This window comes from Eptatretus burgeri, chromosome 17 (genome assembly GCF_056783735.1).
Source record: "Eptatretus burgeri isolate ZD-2024b chromosome 17, Ebu_testis_v1, whole genome shotgun sequence".
Lineage (NCBI taxonomy): Eukaryota > Metazoa > Chordata > Myxini > Myxiniformes > Myxinidae > Eptatretus > Eptatretus burgeri.
The window spans coordinates 36,700,548-36,715,526 of NC_140977.1; the positions used below are offsets into that span (position 1 = coordinate 36,700,548).

The 14,979-nt window shown below is 45.0% G+C and overlaps 1 protein-coding gene across 1 annotated transcript in view; it reads left to right on the forward strand.

Annotated features, from left to right (window-relative positions):
- Positions 1–14,979, forward strand: part of LOC147009763 (matrilin-1-like) — a 56,197-nt gene that overhangs the window by 12,946 nt on the left and 28,272 nt on the right. Inside the window, exons 2-5 of the mRNA XM_085861208.1 lie at positions 4,185–4,239; positions 6,244–6,587; positions 7,812–7,937; positions 8,097–8,202. Of these exons, the coding sequence (XP_085717334.1) occupies positions 4,185–4,239; positions 6,244–6,587; positions 7,812–7,937; positions 8,097–8,202 (631 nt within the window). The remainder of the gene's footprint in view (positions 1–4,184; positions 4,240–6,243; positions 6,588–7,811; positions 7,938–8,096; positions 8,203–14,979) is intronic.

Here is a 14,979-nt window from a genome sequence, read left to right on the forward strand (position 1 = left end):
CCCCACTCCAAGCTTCCCTCTCACCTATCTCAAAAACTCCCCCCTCACCTTTCTCAAAAACTCCCACCTCACCCTTCTCCCTCCATTCAACCCCCTTTCTCACCCTTCTCAAAGCTCCCCCTCACATCCACAAAAGCTGCCTCATTTCCCTTGCCCTCTCACCTCCATCTCATCATTCCACCTCCTCAAATCCTCAACGGCCTTCTGCCCCCTCTCTTACTACTGCCCAATGTACCTGAACCCAGCACCACAGAGCCTTTTTTCCTCCTCATCTAGCCCTCTTCCCGAGCTCTTCTGCAATCTCTCACACTCTTTCAACAACTCTTCTTCCCTCCCCCTCCCCTCCCCTGCACCCAAAGCCTACTCCCTCCCTCTTCAATAACAGGGTGGCTGTCAAATATCCGGGGCCTTCACTCAAACCTGACATCTTTCCATACAGGTTGCCACTGGCAAACCAGACATAATCTGCCTAACAGAAACTTTCCTCCCTCAAGACGTCTCTGACTCCCAAGTATCTCTCCCCAGTTACTCCCTCCGCCGGTATGACAGATCTGAGCCTCGTCCTGGTGGAGGAGTTGCTCTCTTCATCAAAGACTCTGTTCCTCACTCTCCATGCACTGTGCTCACTCCCCCACACCCCCAGGAATACCTCTGGTTACGGCTTCCCTTCCACTCCCACCTCATGTTTATATGTGTAGTGTACCATCCACCAAACAGTTTTGACTACATTTACACCTCACTGACCGAAAACATGGACCAACTTCTATCCTCTCATCCGAGCAATCTCTTCCTCATATGTGGCGACTTCAATTGTCATCATGCCAGTTGGCTCGGTGTGGGTACCTCTCTCACCTGTCATGGCACTTCAGCAAAAGACTTCACCATGACTCAATCAGTCAACTTCATGACCCGGTTCTCAACTCCATCTCTTTTGGATCTGAATTTCATTAATTTCTCTGAAAATATTTGCTGTTCTTCCTTCACTCCAATCTGTTCTTTTAACCAGGTGCTTGAAAAAGTAAACATCTCTGTGGCTGTTATTAGAGAACAACCTCGGCACCGTTGAGTCTGGCATTACACTCAATCTGACTGGCAGGGTCTCCAAGCAGCCATCAAACTTACAGACTGGTCTCCTATCGCTACTTTCTCCAACATCAACTCATCCTGGGAATTCTTTCAAAGAAACTTGCTCTCCCTCATGCACAGATTTATCCCCTCTCATCTTCAGTTGTCCTACCCTTCCTCCCACCCTTGGTTCAATGAAGCTTGTGGTGAGGCAGTTGTCCTGAAACAATTGCCTTTGCCTCATGGAAAGCAAATCCAACTGAGAGTAATCTCAGTTCCTTCCATAAAGCTCGGAACAATTTGTGTCTAGCCTCAGGAGAGCCAGAAAACAACATCTTTCTAAGCTCAAGTTTGAACTCTCAAACCTCTCTCCCTCCTCCAAATGCTGGTGGCATCGAATCAAATCTGTTTCTGGTGTATATTCCCCCTCCATCCCCTCCCTTACCTCAAATGGCTGCACTGCTGATACCGCACGTGAAAAGGCTGAATGCCTAAACTCGATTTTTGCATCAAAATCTTGTGTCCAAAACCCATCACTTTCTCTTCCCACCTTACCCAGTCGCGCCCAACTGTCCATGGACTCTGTGTCCTTTTCTCCTAACAAGGTGGAGAGCTTGTTGTCAAACCTCGACTCAGATTCTGCAACCGGTCCAGACGGCATCAGCTCACGTGTCTTTAAACCTGCTCCTCTGCTCTTGCTCACCCTCTCTCTGTTCCACTCGTCCTCTCATTTGCTCAAGGTCATCTGCCTTGGGTTATGGTTATGAAAAACCAAGGTTATGGAATCCATCATCGCTTCAGACATTAAATCCTTCCTTTTCTCCAATGGCTTGATTTCTGATCGTCAATTTGGTTTCAGACCAGGTCACTCTACCCTGGATATGCTGCTTCTGCTCTCCCATCAATGGATGGAGGTCCCCAATGCCAGACATGAAATCAGAGCCATATCCCGAGACATATCACGTGCTTTTAACCCGGTCTGGCACCCTGCCCTGCTCATCAAACTCTCTTCCTATGGTATCCAAGGCCATCTCCACTCATGGCTCGCAGACTTCCTCTCCTGTCGCAGTCACCGTGTGGCCCTAAATGGAGTTCTTTCATCCCCCCCCCCCCTTCCTGTGCAGGCTGGAGTTCCTCAAGGTAGCGTTCTGGGCCCTGTTCTTTTTCTGGTTTTCATAAATGATCTCTCCGACTCTCTGGAAAATCCTCTTTATCTCTTTGTTGATGACTCCACCCTCTACAGTACCATCGGTCATCCCTCAGACCAGCAAGCAGAGGCTTCTTCGGTCTCTGCAGATCTGGGTAAAATCACAAACTGGTCCAACACGTGGAACATGTCTTTCAATCCGGACAAATCTCACAATTTCACTCTGTCTCTCTGTCTCTCCAAAAGGACCGTTTGGAAAAAAAAAACCCCATCCACTTTCTCAACAATCCTCTGGAAGAAGTCCTTTCATTCAAGATTCTGGGTCTCACCATCTGCCATGATCTTTCGTAGGAAAGCCACATTTCCAACCTCGCCTCCAAAGCCAGTCGCCGACTGGGGATCCTCCGTCATGCAAAGCCCTTCCTCAGCTCACCTGAGCTTCTGATCACTTACAAAGCTTTCGTCCACACCCTGATGGAATGCTGCTCTCCCCTCTGGACTGGTGCTCCTGCCTCCCACCTTTCTCGGCTTCACGCTGTGGAAACAAAGGCATTTATGATCATTGGCATCTCCCGCGGTAATGCTGAGTCTTTGGGCCCCTCACTCTGTCAGTGCAAGCAGGTCAGTGGTCTTTCTGTCTTCTACCATCTGCTCTCCGATCTCGCCCCCCACCCTGCTCTGTCTGCGATAGACAGATGTCTGTCCCCCCCCCCTATATTTCCCCAGGGCATTCGAGGTCCGCCAGCAACCCCCTTCTGGTAAAACTACCAAAATCAGGAATCACTGCTCACATTCACTCTTACATTCCTGTTTTTTTTCCCCACCTTTCAAATAAACGCCCACACTCTCTTCAATCCCACTCTTCCCTCCAGGTCTTCAAAACAGCTGTTCACCACCACCTCTTATCTTTCCACTTCCAAAAATACGATCTTTTCAACCCTCCTTAATCCACCGCAACCCCACCTCCTTCAAATTCCCTGCTTCCCTTCCTGAAAGTTCCTGTCGTGTAAGGACCTGAAAGTCCTTGTTGTGTCCATCTTGTATACCGTGTTCCCCGCCCCATCCCTCTCCATTCCACAGATCTCCTCCTCATGTCTCTGTACCCCACTATTTTCTCCTTTCCTCTCCCACTCCTCTTGTTTCCTGCTCCCCTTGTTGTACGTTCTGTGTGCTAGCTCTTATATGAGCCTCAACATTGTATAGAGTAGAAAACAAAAGAGACGGTTAGCGCGAGGGAGTACAGCTATGTCAGGATTGACAAAGATCTGGAAAGACAAAGGCATGACAATACAAACACAGAGGAGGCTGTGGAATGACCTGGTGTTTCCAATTTTAATGTGTGGATGTGAGTCATGGACAGTGAAAAAGAAAGAAAGGAAGAAGATTGACAGTTTCGAACTGTGTTGTTAGAGTCGAATGTTAAAAATACCATCGACTTCAACAAGAGCAAACAAATTAGTGCTTGAGAAATTTAACGCATCATGTGCATTGGATGCACCGATGCTAAAACCGAAACAGTTATACTTTGCACACATAATTGGTGGAGAAGACTAAAGTCTGGAGACAGCAACCACACTGGGTATGGTTGAGGGAATAAGAGGAAGAGGCAGATTTTGTATGTGCTGTATGGATGGGGTCAAGGCTGTCTCTGCCAAAGTTTCGCGAGGCAGTGCAGGACAGGGATGTTTGGTGAAATCTGATCATGAATGTCACTAGAAGTGAGCAACGACTTGACTGAACTTGATAACGATAAGATCAGGTCATGGCGTTATCTTATTTGGATGGTTGTTATTTTGTAAGTGTTCACCTAACTTTCATTTTGACTAATAGCTTATAATGGTGAACTATGATGTTGGTTTTGCAGGAAAAGTGTAAATTAAAGTTTGCTATTGATTTTGTTAAAAGCTTTAAAATACCATTTATTCTGAACGGGTGGGAGTAGAATGTTTAACTTTTTCATTTTTCCCATTAGGAACAAAATGCTCCTGTAACATCGGACATTTCTGGACTGCCAATTGCTGATAAACGTAAGATGTGCTCTCGATATGATCATTTTTTCTCTCTCTTTATTTGTGAAATTTTGTGAACTGTGAACGCAGCAACAAGAAAAATTTGTTTTTTTTCTGGTCTACATGGCATCACAAATCCAAAACTGGAGTGCTGAGAATCAAATGAATCATTGCAGACCCACCCACTCATTGAGTGACACGTCGAACCAGTACACCAGCATTTCCTCTACTTTTTGGTATGTCCAAGGCTAATACGTCTCCCAATAAATTCCCACATTCATGGATATATTTTTACAGCCGTGGGATTCTAACCACCAACTGATCACCCGGCATGAAGGGACGAGAGGTCACCATGTCTGCCCGTAATCTGCTTAATGTCCATGGTTTAAAAACCACACTCCGCTACAAAGCTTCCCTCCAGAATTTAGCCGAGCGATGCCGAAGAGCAGTTTGGTTTTACTCATGGCGCCTTGTCATGCTGCATTAAAATTATCTGCGTGGGGTTTACATGCCAAATTAACTCACTGCGACAGAGCCCCCATTCACTTGGTGACCAGAAAACAGGTTCTCATTAACAAAGGATTTATTTATAAATAAATAAAAATAAACAAGGGCAGGGGAGAAGAAAAAAAAGAACACAACCGGTGAAAAGAAGTGAAACAAAATAATAAATAATTAACCCTCACGCCCTCGATGCCAACAACAGCCTTATTTATTTAATCTGAAGGCTTCTCTCCCACAAGGAAAACATGGCAGATATAGGGAGAAGACAGGACACAAAAGAACCTAGTGGAGGAGAGTGGGCCTTGCCCATGCCTGATTTTGGTAATGAGACTTGCCAGTGTTTGGCCTTGAGAGGCCATGTCCATCTCGCAATCACCTGGCTTTGTCACCGCAGTCCATTACCACCGCACCACAAACAGATGAAAACTGTGCTGAGAGAGCTGCAGGACCAGAGCACCATGGGAACTCACACAGTTTCTCGGAAAAAACCATCTGACAAACTCTCCCATCCACTTCCTAAACAAACCACTTGAAGAGGTTAAGTCACTCAAACTTTTAGGCCTCACCATCAGCTATGATCTTTTTTGGGAAAACCATATTTCCAAGATGGCATCCAAAGGCAGCCGCTGAATGTGCATTTTTCATCGTGTGAAGTTTTCCTTGGGCAGTCTGAACTTTTGACAAGCTACAAGGCTTTCATTTGCAGCATGATGTACTGCTCATCCCTTTGGACTGGTGCCTCTGCCTCACACGTTGCCCTTCTTAAGGCCCTAAAAATCAATGGGATCTCCCACGACAAAGCTTAAACAAGACCTGTTACTTTCGCATTGCAGACAGGTCGGTGGCCTCTCTGTATTCCACTGCCTCATTTTTGGTCTTGCACCCTCTGCCCTGTCTTGGCTCTGTCCCTCCTAGGTTTCTACAGGGCATACACAGTTGGCCAGTAACACTCATCTTATTAAACTCCCAAAATCCAGGCTCACTGCCCACTTCCACTCATTTGTTCCTCATTTCTCTCACCCGTGGAACCAACTTCCCTTGTCTGTTCAGTCCCATTCTTCCCTCCAGAGCTTTGAGACAGCTGTTCACCACCATCTGCGGTTATCCTTCATCCATACTCATGATCTCCTCTACTCACAAATGATCCAATTCCAAAGCACTCCCTTTTTAGAGGTCACTTTCCCCTTCCTCCTATTGTTGTTTCATTCAGCTAGCGTGCAGCTTGTTCACCTCCATGTGTCCTTATCCCCCTCCCCTTGATCTCACTCGCACTGATACTCTGCTGGTGATGTTTCCCCCTTTCCATTTTGCTCTAGCTCTTCCACAAGCCTCGATCATGTATCCACAAAACCAAAAAATCATCTGATATATAATGACATAATGTATACAGTGGATTGCTGAGTTGGTTTCTTATCAAACTGCCAAATTAACAAGGTACCGCGTGATTCGACAAGTTCGTGAATCATCTCCTTGCTAATTGTGTGTAATTCTTCCCTGCCCTTTCACCCCCTTTCACAGTGTGTGAATATCAGGAGAAAGCTGACGTGGTGTTCCTAATTGATGGTTCAAGTAGCATTACACAAGCCAACTTCGACAAGATTCTGTTTATTGTACAAACGATTGTGAATGACCTGGACATTGATTCGGGCACAGTGCGTACTGCCCTGGTGCAGTTCAGCGGATCGTTCCTGGACGGCAAAAATATCTTGCACTTCAATCTAGACCGGTATAATAATCGTGCTGACGTGCAGAAAGCGATCAGCTCAGTGTCATATTTGACGGGTTTCACCCAAACTGGAAATGCTCTGCTTTACACCCTGGAATCCGTCTTCAAAAGCCACGTACGACCTAATGCTGTAAAGGTAAGGCTGCAGTTTCTTTACGTGGTGCTATGGATTCATGATGGTAGTGTGGGCATATCACATCCTGTCAAACATCATGGGTGTAACTATTCAGCCTTTCCATGAATACGACTAAACATACAAATAAAAAAATTAGAGTTATCCACTATGAAGGATCGATCCCGAGGTGCTGATGCTTCGGGCATAACCCTTCATCGAAGCAAAAGGGTAAACCATTTTTGGCCTCTATCCTTCATCATACGTTACCCTCCCTCTTTTTGCTCCGCCAAAGAGTAAAGCCTGAAATATTTTGATCAGCACCTTAATCGTCTACGTTTTTATTCTTCTATTTTATTTCCTTGTGCTGCAGATGCAGACCGCGAGGTACCTCAGCCACTGAAGGTGGACAGAGGTTATGTTTTCACTCTTGTCTGTCTATTTGTCTGTGAGCAGGATACGTCAAAAAGTTGTGGACAGCTTCGGAAAAAAAAAATTGGTGGGCACATTGAGTATGTGACGAGGGCAAGTTGATTAGATTTTGGTGAAGAAGTGGATCCATATCCAGATATTAGAATTATTTAAGTGATTTTTCAACAACTGAGAGATAGGGCCGAACACGATATGAAGCACGATGTCTCAAGAAGTTATGGACGGATTTGGACGTAGCTTGGTGGACAGGTTGGGTGTGTGACAATGAAGAATTGTTTCGATTTTGGTGAAGATTTGGATCCGAATCCAGATATGAAATTAAAAAAAAAATATTTTAGAAATTAAGAAATCTCCATCTGAGCACTTAACTAACGATGCTCGGAGTCCTTGTCCGGTCCAAATCCCGTACACTACATTGATCTATGTATTGTTGACACCGGACACACTTCCACTCTTTTGTTCCTCGTTTTCTCACACTTGTGGATCCACCTTCCTGAAGTTATTAAATTCCACTCTTCCCTCCAGAGCTTCAAACAAGCAGTGCACTGCCATCTCATGTCACCCCCAAACCCATCCCTCCTCATGACCTTTTCTACCAACATTAATCCCATGGGCCACCCGTGCCCAACCCTCTTACATGCAGATCTTACACCGAGAGACCTAGACCATGCATATTAGTGCACAGCCATGTACATGTGAACGATGAAGTATTTTTTTTACTTTCAGATCAAGCCTATTCTCATCACACTGGCTTTATATGAGATGGCAATAACGAGTTTGCCCCAAACCTTAACTGCAATTCATGTTTCTCACCAGATTTTGATCTTCATCAGTGATGGCGGTGCCAATAACGAATTTGAAACCGAAGCAGACCAAATGAAAGCCTTTGGTGTGGAGGTGTTCTCCATCGGAGTGGGCGAAGTAAATTATAATACCCTTCAGGTACCTTATCCTTCTTCAAATAAATCAGTGTTCTATCATTCGACCATTGTTTCTCAATGAGCCTTTCGACTTTTGTCTGTTTGCATTTGCCTTGTGATTTTGCTGAACCGACATCATTGAGATCAATAATGTCGTCTCTTCATCTCGCTTTCCCCATAGGCTATAGCCAGTGAGCCAGACAAAAAACATGTCACTCAATTCATTGACCTTTCAGACATGCAAGAGATCATCACAATACTGAGCGACATTCTCTGTCCTTCAGCAGGTAAGAATCTGAAATCTGAACTCACTTGCACTCGACTTCAATGTCATGGCATTAACAGACTTTGTGGAATACTCAAGCTTGCTTAGGTGTTCAGAGAGCATCACAAGTTTGTCTTTAATTTTAATAGTTGTTTTTTTTTTGACAAAAGAAGTATGAAATACGTTAAAATATTACCGTGAGCATACCGAAGTGGCAGAAAAGGCAATCCACCAGGTAACTGTAGTGAACAAGAATATAAGAACACCGTGCTAATTTCAAGGATAATAGGAATAGTGATAAATACTGTTTCACAAAACTATGAAGGAGGGAGGGAGGAACTTTGAATGGACCCTGGTGGTGGAGATGACAAAGATTTATTTGCTGTAATGACATCTTGAACTATGGTTTCTCAACTTGAGTAACATTCACTCTTATATAGTTATTTGCTTCGAGTCGGAGTCGCACCCCCATTATTAGCACTGTGAAGTATCCCATTCCGAATGGAGTCACGATTCAAAGGTGCTCATAGCTGTGAGCTGAACTAGCCGTTCGCGCCTTTGCACGGGCTGCGGAATTACTTAGCCATATGTAGGTAAGACGAGCCATTGTCGACGAGTTTCAAAGTACAATTTTGAGTTATTGTTCACAGTACAGACTTATTTTTCTTGCACAACCTTGTTTTTTTTTTTGGTGGTCCACCACTTCCTCATGCACAACTTTTAATTTGGTGGAACAACAGATAATTTGAATAACTGCCATGCAGAAATGTGACTGAACACCTTTTCAATTCCTTGAACTTGACTCCAGTTCATCCTGCACATTCTATTCTGCCCAAATCACCAATAACTCTTCAGTCTTGAAAAACAGCCAAGATGGGGTGGGGACATTGCTGTATCCACCTTTGGTGTGTTTATATTAGCTTGAATGGTCAATGGTTCCTCCTGGCTTGGCAGCTCATGAGCAATTCATAATTTTTCTGAACTGTCACAACTGGCCAACCCGGCAGGAAACATGAGCTGTTCTCAAAGCCTAGTTGGGCTTGCAGGATAGCTGAGTGGTATGCACACTCACCTCTAAGCTGTCCAGCCTGGGTTTGAATCCCAACCCATAAACTATCATCCCGAGAAAGAACAAAGTTATATCGAACACACACACACACACACACACACACACACACACACACACACACACACACACACACACACACACACACACACACACACACACACACACACACACACACACACACACACACACACACACACACACACACTCTCTCTTTTCTATAGGGACAACCATTATTCAGAGAAAGATGTAGGGATGGTTTAACATGATCATTTCTTTTGACCATCCCTACATTGTTCACGTACTTTTTGAGTAACATCCTGACATCATATAGATATACAAAAAACCAGAATGAACATGTTGGTCACTTCCTATTGCGGCATGATAAACTCACGGTGGCCATCTTGGAGTATGTGATCTCGACTGTGACGTCAGTGATTGAGCAAGGTTTTGCGCTTAAGATCCGAGCTGTTTTCAATCCAAAATTTCAGGGTTCATTATATAAACATAAACCCTCAATGGCATTGTGTACCACTCTTGGTATCAGGTGGGTAACCCGTGGAGTATTTGTGTCGCATTTCACTCGCTATCATTCGTGAAATGCTTTTGCATGAATCCTCCACTTGTGGCCCATCGGATATCAACAGAGTGCTCCACAACGCTCATTACATTCTCAATATGAATTTGATGGGAAAGCCATCTAAATGCTAATTTAAAAAATGGGACTGCCTGTCCTCACTCAGATCAGGAGCAACAGTCACTCAACCACTCCCCCTCCCCCTTCACGGACCCCTTAGACCCTGAAATTTTAATTGCCATGAACAAACTTTTGTACATTAAGTGTGATGAAGGTTATGGTCAAGTTTCATTGAAATTCTGTGTGCAATTCGGAGAAGAGAGCAAATACCCATTTTGGGGGGTCAGAAACCCCCCTATAGACTCCCTTAATGAGCGCAGATTTTGATGTAATCGATACACTTTGGTCTTTCATGGGTGATGAATGTTGTGGTCAAGTTTCATCGAAATTGTGTGTGTAGTTTGAGAGTAGAGAGCAAATACCTATTTTCAGAGTCCAACCCAATCCCTCCACCCCTGTAAACCCCTTAATGAGTGCAGATTTTGATGTGGTCGATACACTTTGGTACATTATGGGTGATGAATGTTGTGGTCAAGTTTGATCGAAATTGTGTGTGTAGTTTCAGAGTAGAGAGCAAATACCTATTTTCGGGGTCCAACCCAACCCCTCCCCCCCTGTAGACCCCTTAATGAGTGCAGATTTTGATGTGATCAATACACTTTGGTACATTACGGGTGATGAAGGTTGCAGTTAAGATTCATCAAAATCGTGTGTGTAGTTTTGGAGAAGAGAGCAAATACCTATTTTGGGAGGGTCAACCCCCCCCCACCCCCCCTGTAAACCCCCTGAATGAGCACAGACGGCCAATACACCTTTGTTAAGCATCAGATATGAAACTTGCAGCTAAGTTTAATCAAAATCGTGTGTTTAGTTCAAGCGATAATGACTCAAGTGTTTACAAACTGACTGACTGACTCACTCACCTACGGACACTGCTCAATTAAATAAGCTCACCTGATTGAAGTCCAGGTGAGCTAGTAATAGATCTGAGCAGCTCTTATGGTCAGTTTCAAAATAATGGGCCCAGAATAAGGGAGAAGAACTGAAATGGAAACAGACCGATGGACATTGGCACCGATTTTGTGATGGTTCATTTAACATTAAAGTCCTACACCAAAGCGCACCTCCAATCCTGAGGCCTCGGCCCAGCGACTCTGTCAAACAGACCATGATTGCATGGTCAACATCAGCTCAACATCAAACGGAGCTGCGTATCCCGATTTCGGGCTCATTTGCCCTCATCAGGCCAGCATACTGATCAATATCAAACCAATGATGATGTCGTTTAAACATCAGATTTGCATATTATGCGGTTTTACTGTGAGAGATATAATCCGCGGAAATGCTCACCATAACAGTCAGGAGGTGCGTCCGATTTTGCATTCAATTTGAGCCAAAATTAGTGAATATATATATGGTGATGAGCCCAGACACGAACCTTTCTTACTCGACCGACCTCGCGACCACCAAGACCAAGACCGTTTGAACCATGATGACTCCTGTACTGTACTCCTGACGATCACTCAACTCTCCCCTCTCCTCCGGCCACTCGCCTCCTGATTGGACGAGGGGTTGTCGGGCGATCAGTGGCCTCCCCTCATTGGTCGGGCCGAACACTCCATCTGGGTGAGGCGGAGTCGGCCCTGAGGTGATGAGCTTCCTGATTGGACAAGGGGTTGTCGGGCGATCAGTGGCCTCCCCTCATTGGTCAGGCCGAACACTCCATCTGGCTGAGGCGGAGTCGGCCTTGAAGTGATGAGCTTCCTGATTGGACAAGGGGTTGTCGGGCGATCAGTGGCCTCCCCTCATTGGTCGGGCCGAACACTCCATCTGGCTAAGGCGGAGTCGGCCCTGAGGAGATGAGCTTCCTGATTGGACAGAGGGGAACCCCCTCCTTTCCTGGGCGCAGTCTGAGCTCTGAGGTGAATAAACCTCCACTCACGTCCGTGGTCGAGCGCACGTGGGCAATGGCGTCGATGGTGAGAAGTTGTGAAGGGTTGATTTGAAGATGTAAAAAAACTAACTATAAATAAATTTCGCAGCGCACACATGTAATTCCCGTGAGACATAGGGAATGGGGCCCTAACGAAAACACATACTTATCGAAATAACTAAGCTTAGTGACTGCTGTCTGTCTGTGTGTGTGCACAAGGCTTCCAAATTCGTAACAATATATATGTATATATATTTATATACACATATACACACATATATACATACTTCTATGCCAACATCATTTAGCATTTTTAGCTGACCTGGAATTAACATTCCAGATCAGGCATTGTCATCACACACCGTCAGTCCGTCTCCTTTTTTTGACTTCTCTGGCCAAGCCACTGTGCCTTTCTGGCTGAAATTTGGCAGCCACGTTCCACTCGTGATTTGTTACAGGAATTGCAAAACTCATTTCAGTCACATAACTCTAAGTAGGTCAAAATGACCGACTTAGTAAATTTCTTCAAAAATCTACTTCTCCATACCCACAAGTCAGAATGCTCCCAAATTTGTGTCGCAACATTAGGACAGGGTCCTGATGTTAAATAACGGAGGCCATGCCAATCACATGTCAAAATGGTGGTGCCACAAATTCCTTCTAAAATCTTCTTCTCCCAATCCACCAGTCATGATGCTCACAAATTTGGATTGCAACATTAGGCAACCCAAATGTAGGGATGTTAAATTGCTGAAGTCAGGCTGATTCCACCCTATCAGGCTGATTGACAGTCAGAGTCTCATCCATCCCTCTGATCCCTTCCTCTTCCCTTAAAAGGAATGCCGTTTTGCGTACTTTTTGTGGAATCCTTTGAAGATATTAAAACTATGACAGCAAAGGATGCTTTCGCATTTTCTCTGCTCTGGAGTACTGACAAGTGATCCCCGCCCAAACAATCAGCTGAACAGACCAGGTCGGCTGTCATATGGAGCCGAAGTGACTTTTTCGAGAAGATACTCCAACTGTAGTTTTCTACATCGGATGTGGGACCGACATGTTCTTCCACACCATCTCTGCAATAGTGGCTCCATAGAGTGCGAACACACTCTCTGATGACGTTGATTTATGGCAGGGTAAGATATGCTTCAAAACAAATCATAATATTAAATAAATGATGATGTGAGTGACAATATAATATCAGGGAATCCATTTCATTTTTTTCTCTCATTAAGTGACAACAGCACCTCTTGTCCAGGGATACGGCTCAGATTTCATGTCTGGCATTGAGAACCTCCATCCATTGATGGGATAGCAAAAGCAGCATATCCAGGGTCGAGTGACCTGGTCTGAAACCAAATTGATGATCGGAAATCAAGCCATTGGAGAAGAGGAAGGATTTAATGTCTGAAGCGATGATGGATTCCATCACCTTGCTGATGATTGGGAGAAGGCTGATTGGTCTGTAGTTGCAGGCATCCGTTTTTGCACTTTTTTATGCAGGGCAGTAATGTTTGCTGATTTCCAAGCAGATGGCAGATGACCTTGAGCAAATGAGAGGGTGAATAGAACAGAGAGAGGGTGAGCAAGAGCAGAAGAGCAGGTTTTTATGACACGTGGGCTGATGCCGTCTGGACCGGTTGCAGATTCTGAGTCGAGGTTTGACAGCAAGCTCTCCACCTTGTTAGGAGAAAAGGACACAGAGTCCATGGACAGTTGGGTGCGACTGGGTAAGGTGGGTAGAGAAAGTGATGGGTTTTGGACACAAGATTTAGCTGCAAACACCGAGTTTAGGCATTCAGCCTTTTCACGAGCGGTATCAGCAGTGCGGCCATTTGAGGTAAGGGAGGGATGGAGGGGGAACATACACAAGAAACAGATTTGATTCGACACCACCAGGATTTGGAGCAGGGAGAGAGGTTTGAAAGTTCAGACTTGAGCTTTGAAAGATGTTTTTTCTTGCTCTCCTGAAGGAAGATACACACTTGTTATCAGCTTTATGGAAGGAACTGAGATTGCCCTCAGTTGGGTTTGATTTCCATGAGGCAAAGGCAAGTTGTTTCAGGACAACTACCTCGCCACAAGCTTCCATGAACCAAGGGCGGGAGGAAGGGTAGGACAACTGAAGACGAGAGGGGATAAATCTGTGCATGAGGGAGAGCAAGTTTCTTTGAAAGAATTCCCAGGATGAGTTGATGTTGGAGAAAGTAGCGATAGGAGACCAGTCTGTAAGTTTGATGGCTGCTTGGAGACCCTGCCAGTCAGCTTGAGTGAAATGCCAGACTCGTTGGCAGAGGTGGTTCTCTGATAACAGCCAGAGAGATGTCCACTTTGACAAGGACGTGCTCAGAAGAACCGATTTGAGCGTTGGAAGAGCAGCAGATATTGTCAGGGAAATTTGTCAAAATCAGATCCAGACGAGGTGGAGTACCATTGGTTGAGATCCGGGTCAGGAAGTTGACAGATTGAGTCAGTCCTAATGAGTCGCAGAAAGTTTTTGCTGAAGTACCATGACAGGTGAGAGAGGTACCCACACCGAGCCAACTGGCATGATGACAATTCAAGTCACCACATATGAGGAAGAGAGAGAGAGTTTGGATGAGAAGATAGAAGAGGTCCATGTTTTCGGATAGTGAGGTGTAGATGGAGTCTTCACTGTTAGGTGGACGGCACAGTACACATATAAACATGAGATGGGAGTGGAGGGGAAGCCGTAGGAGGGATATCCATAAAGTGGGGTGGTTGGAGAGTGGAGAGAGATAGCTGAGAACATGAGGAAGTGAAGGAGTATCATTGTTAAGACAGGACAGAATATTGGTACAAATGGACCTCACCCCTTAAAAACGGAAAAGAAGATGAAGAAGAAAGATTGATATTTTCAAACAAGTTTGGCGACAGTAAAGATACATAAGATAATTTTTGAAGATAATTAACATACGTATTTATTTATATCCTTCATGAGGTGCATCCTTGGTCACGTCGCTCTTTGGGGTCTTAAGGCGTTTCCGAGGAAACCTCGCTGGGGTCTGAAGCTGCCATCTTTTTGGCCTGCTCAACCTTGCCTTGACTTAGATCAGGCAACAACGATTTCTTAATGTCATAGCTACGAATCGCTGGGGACACTGCAATGCTTATAAACAACTGGAGACACCAGCATTCATGGGTT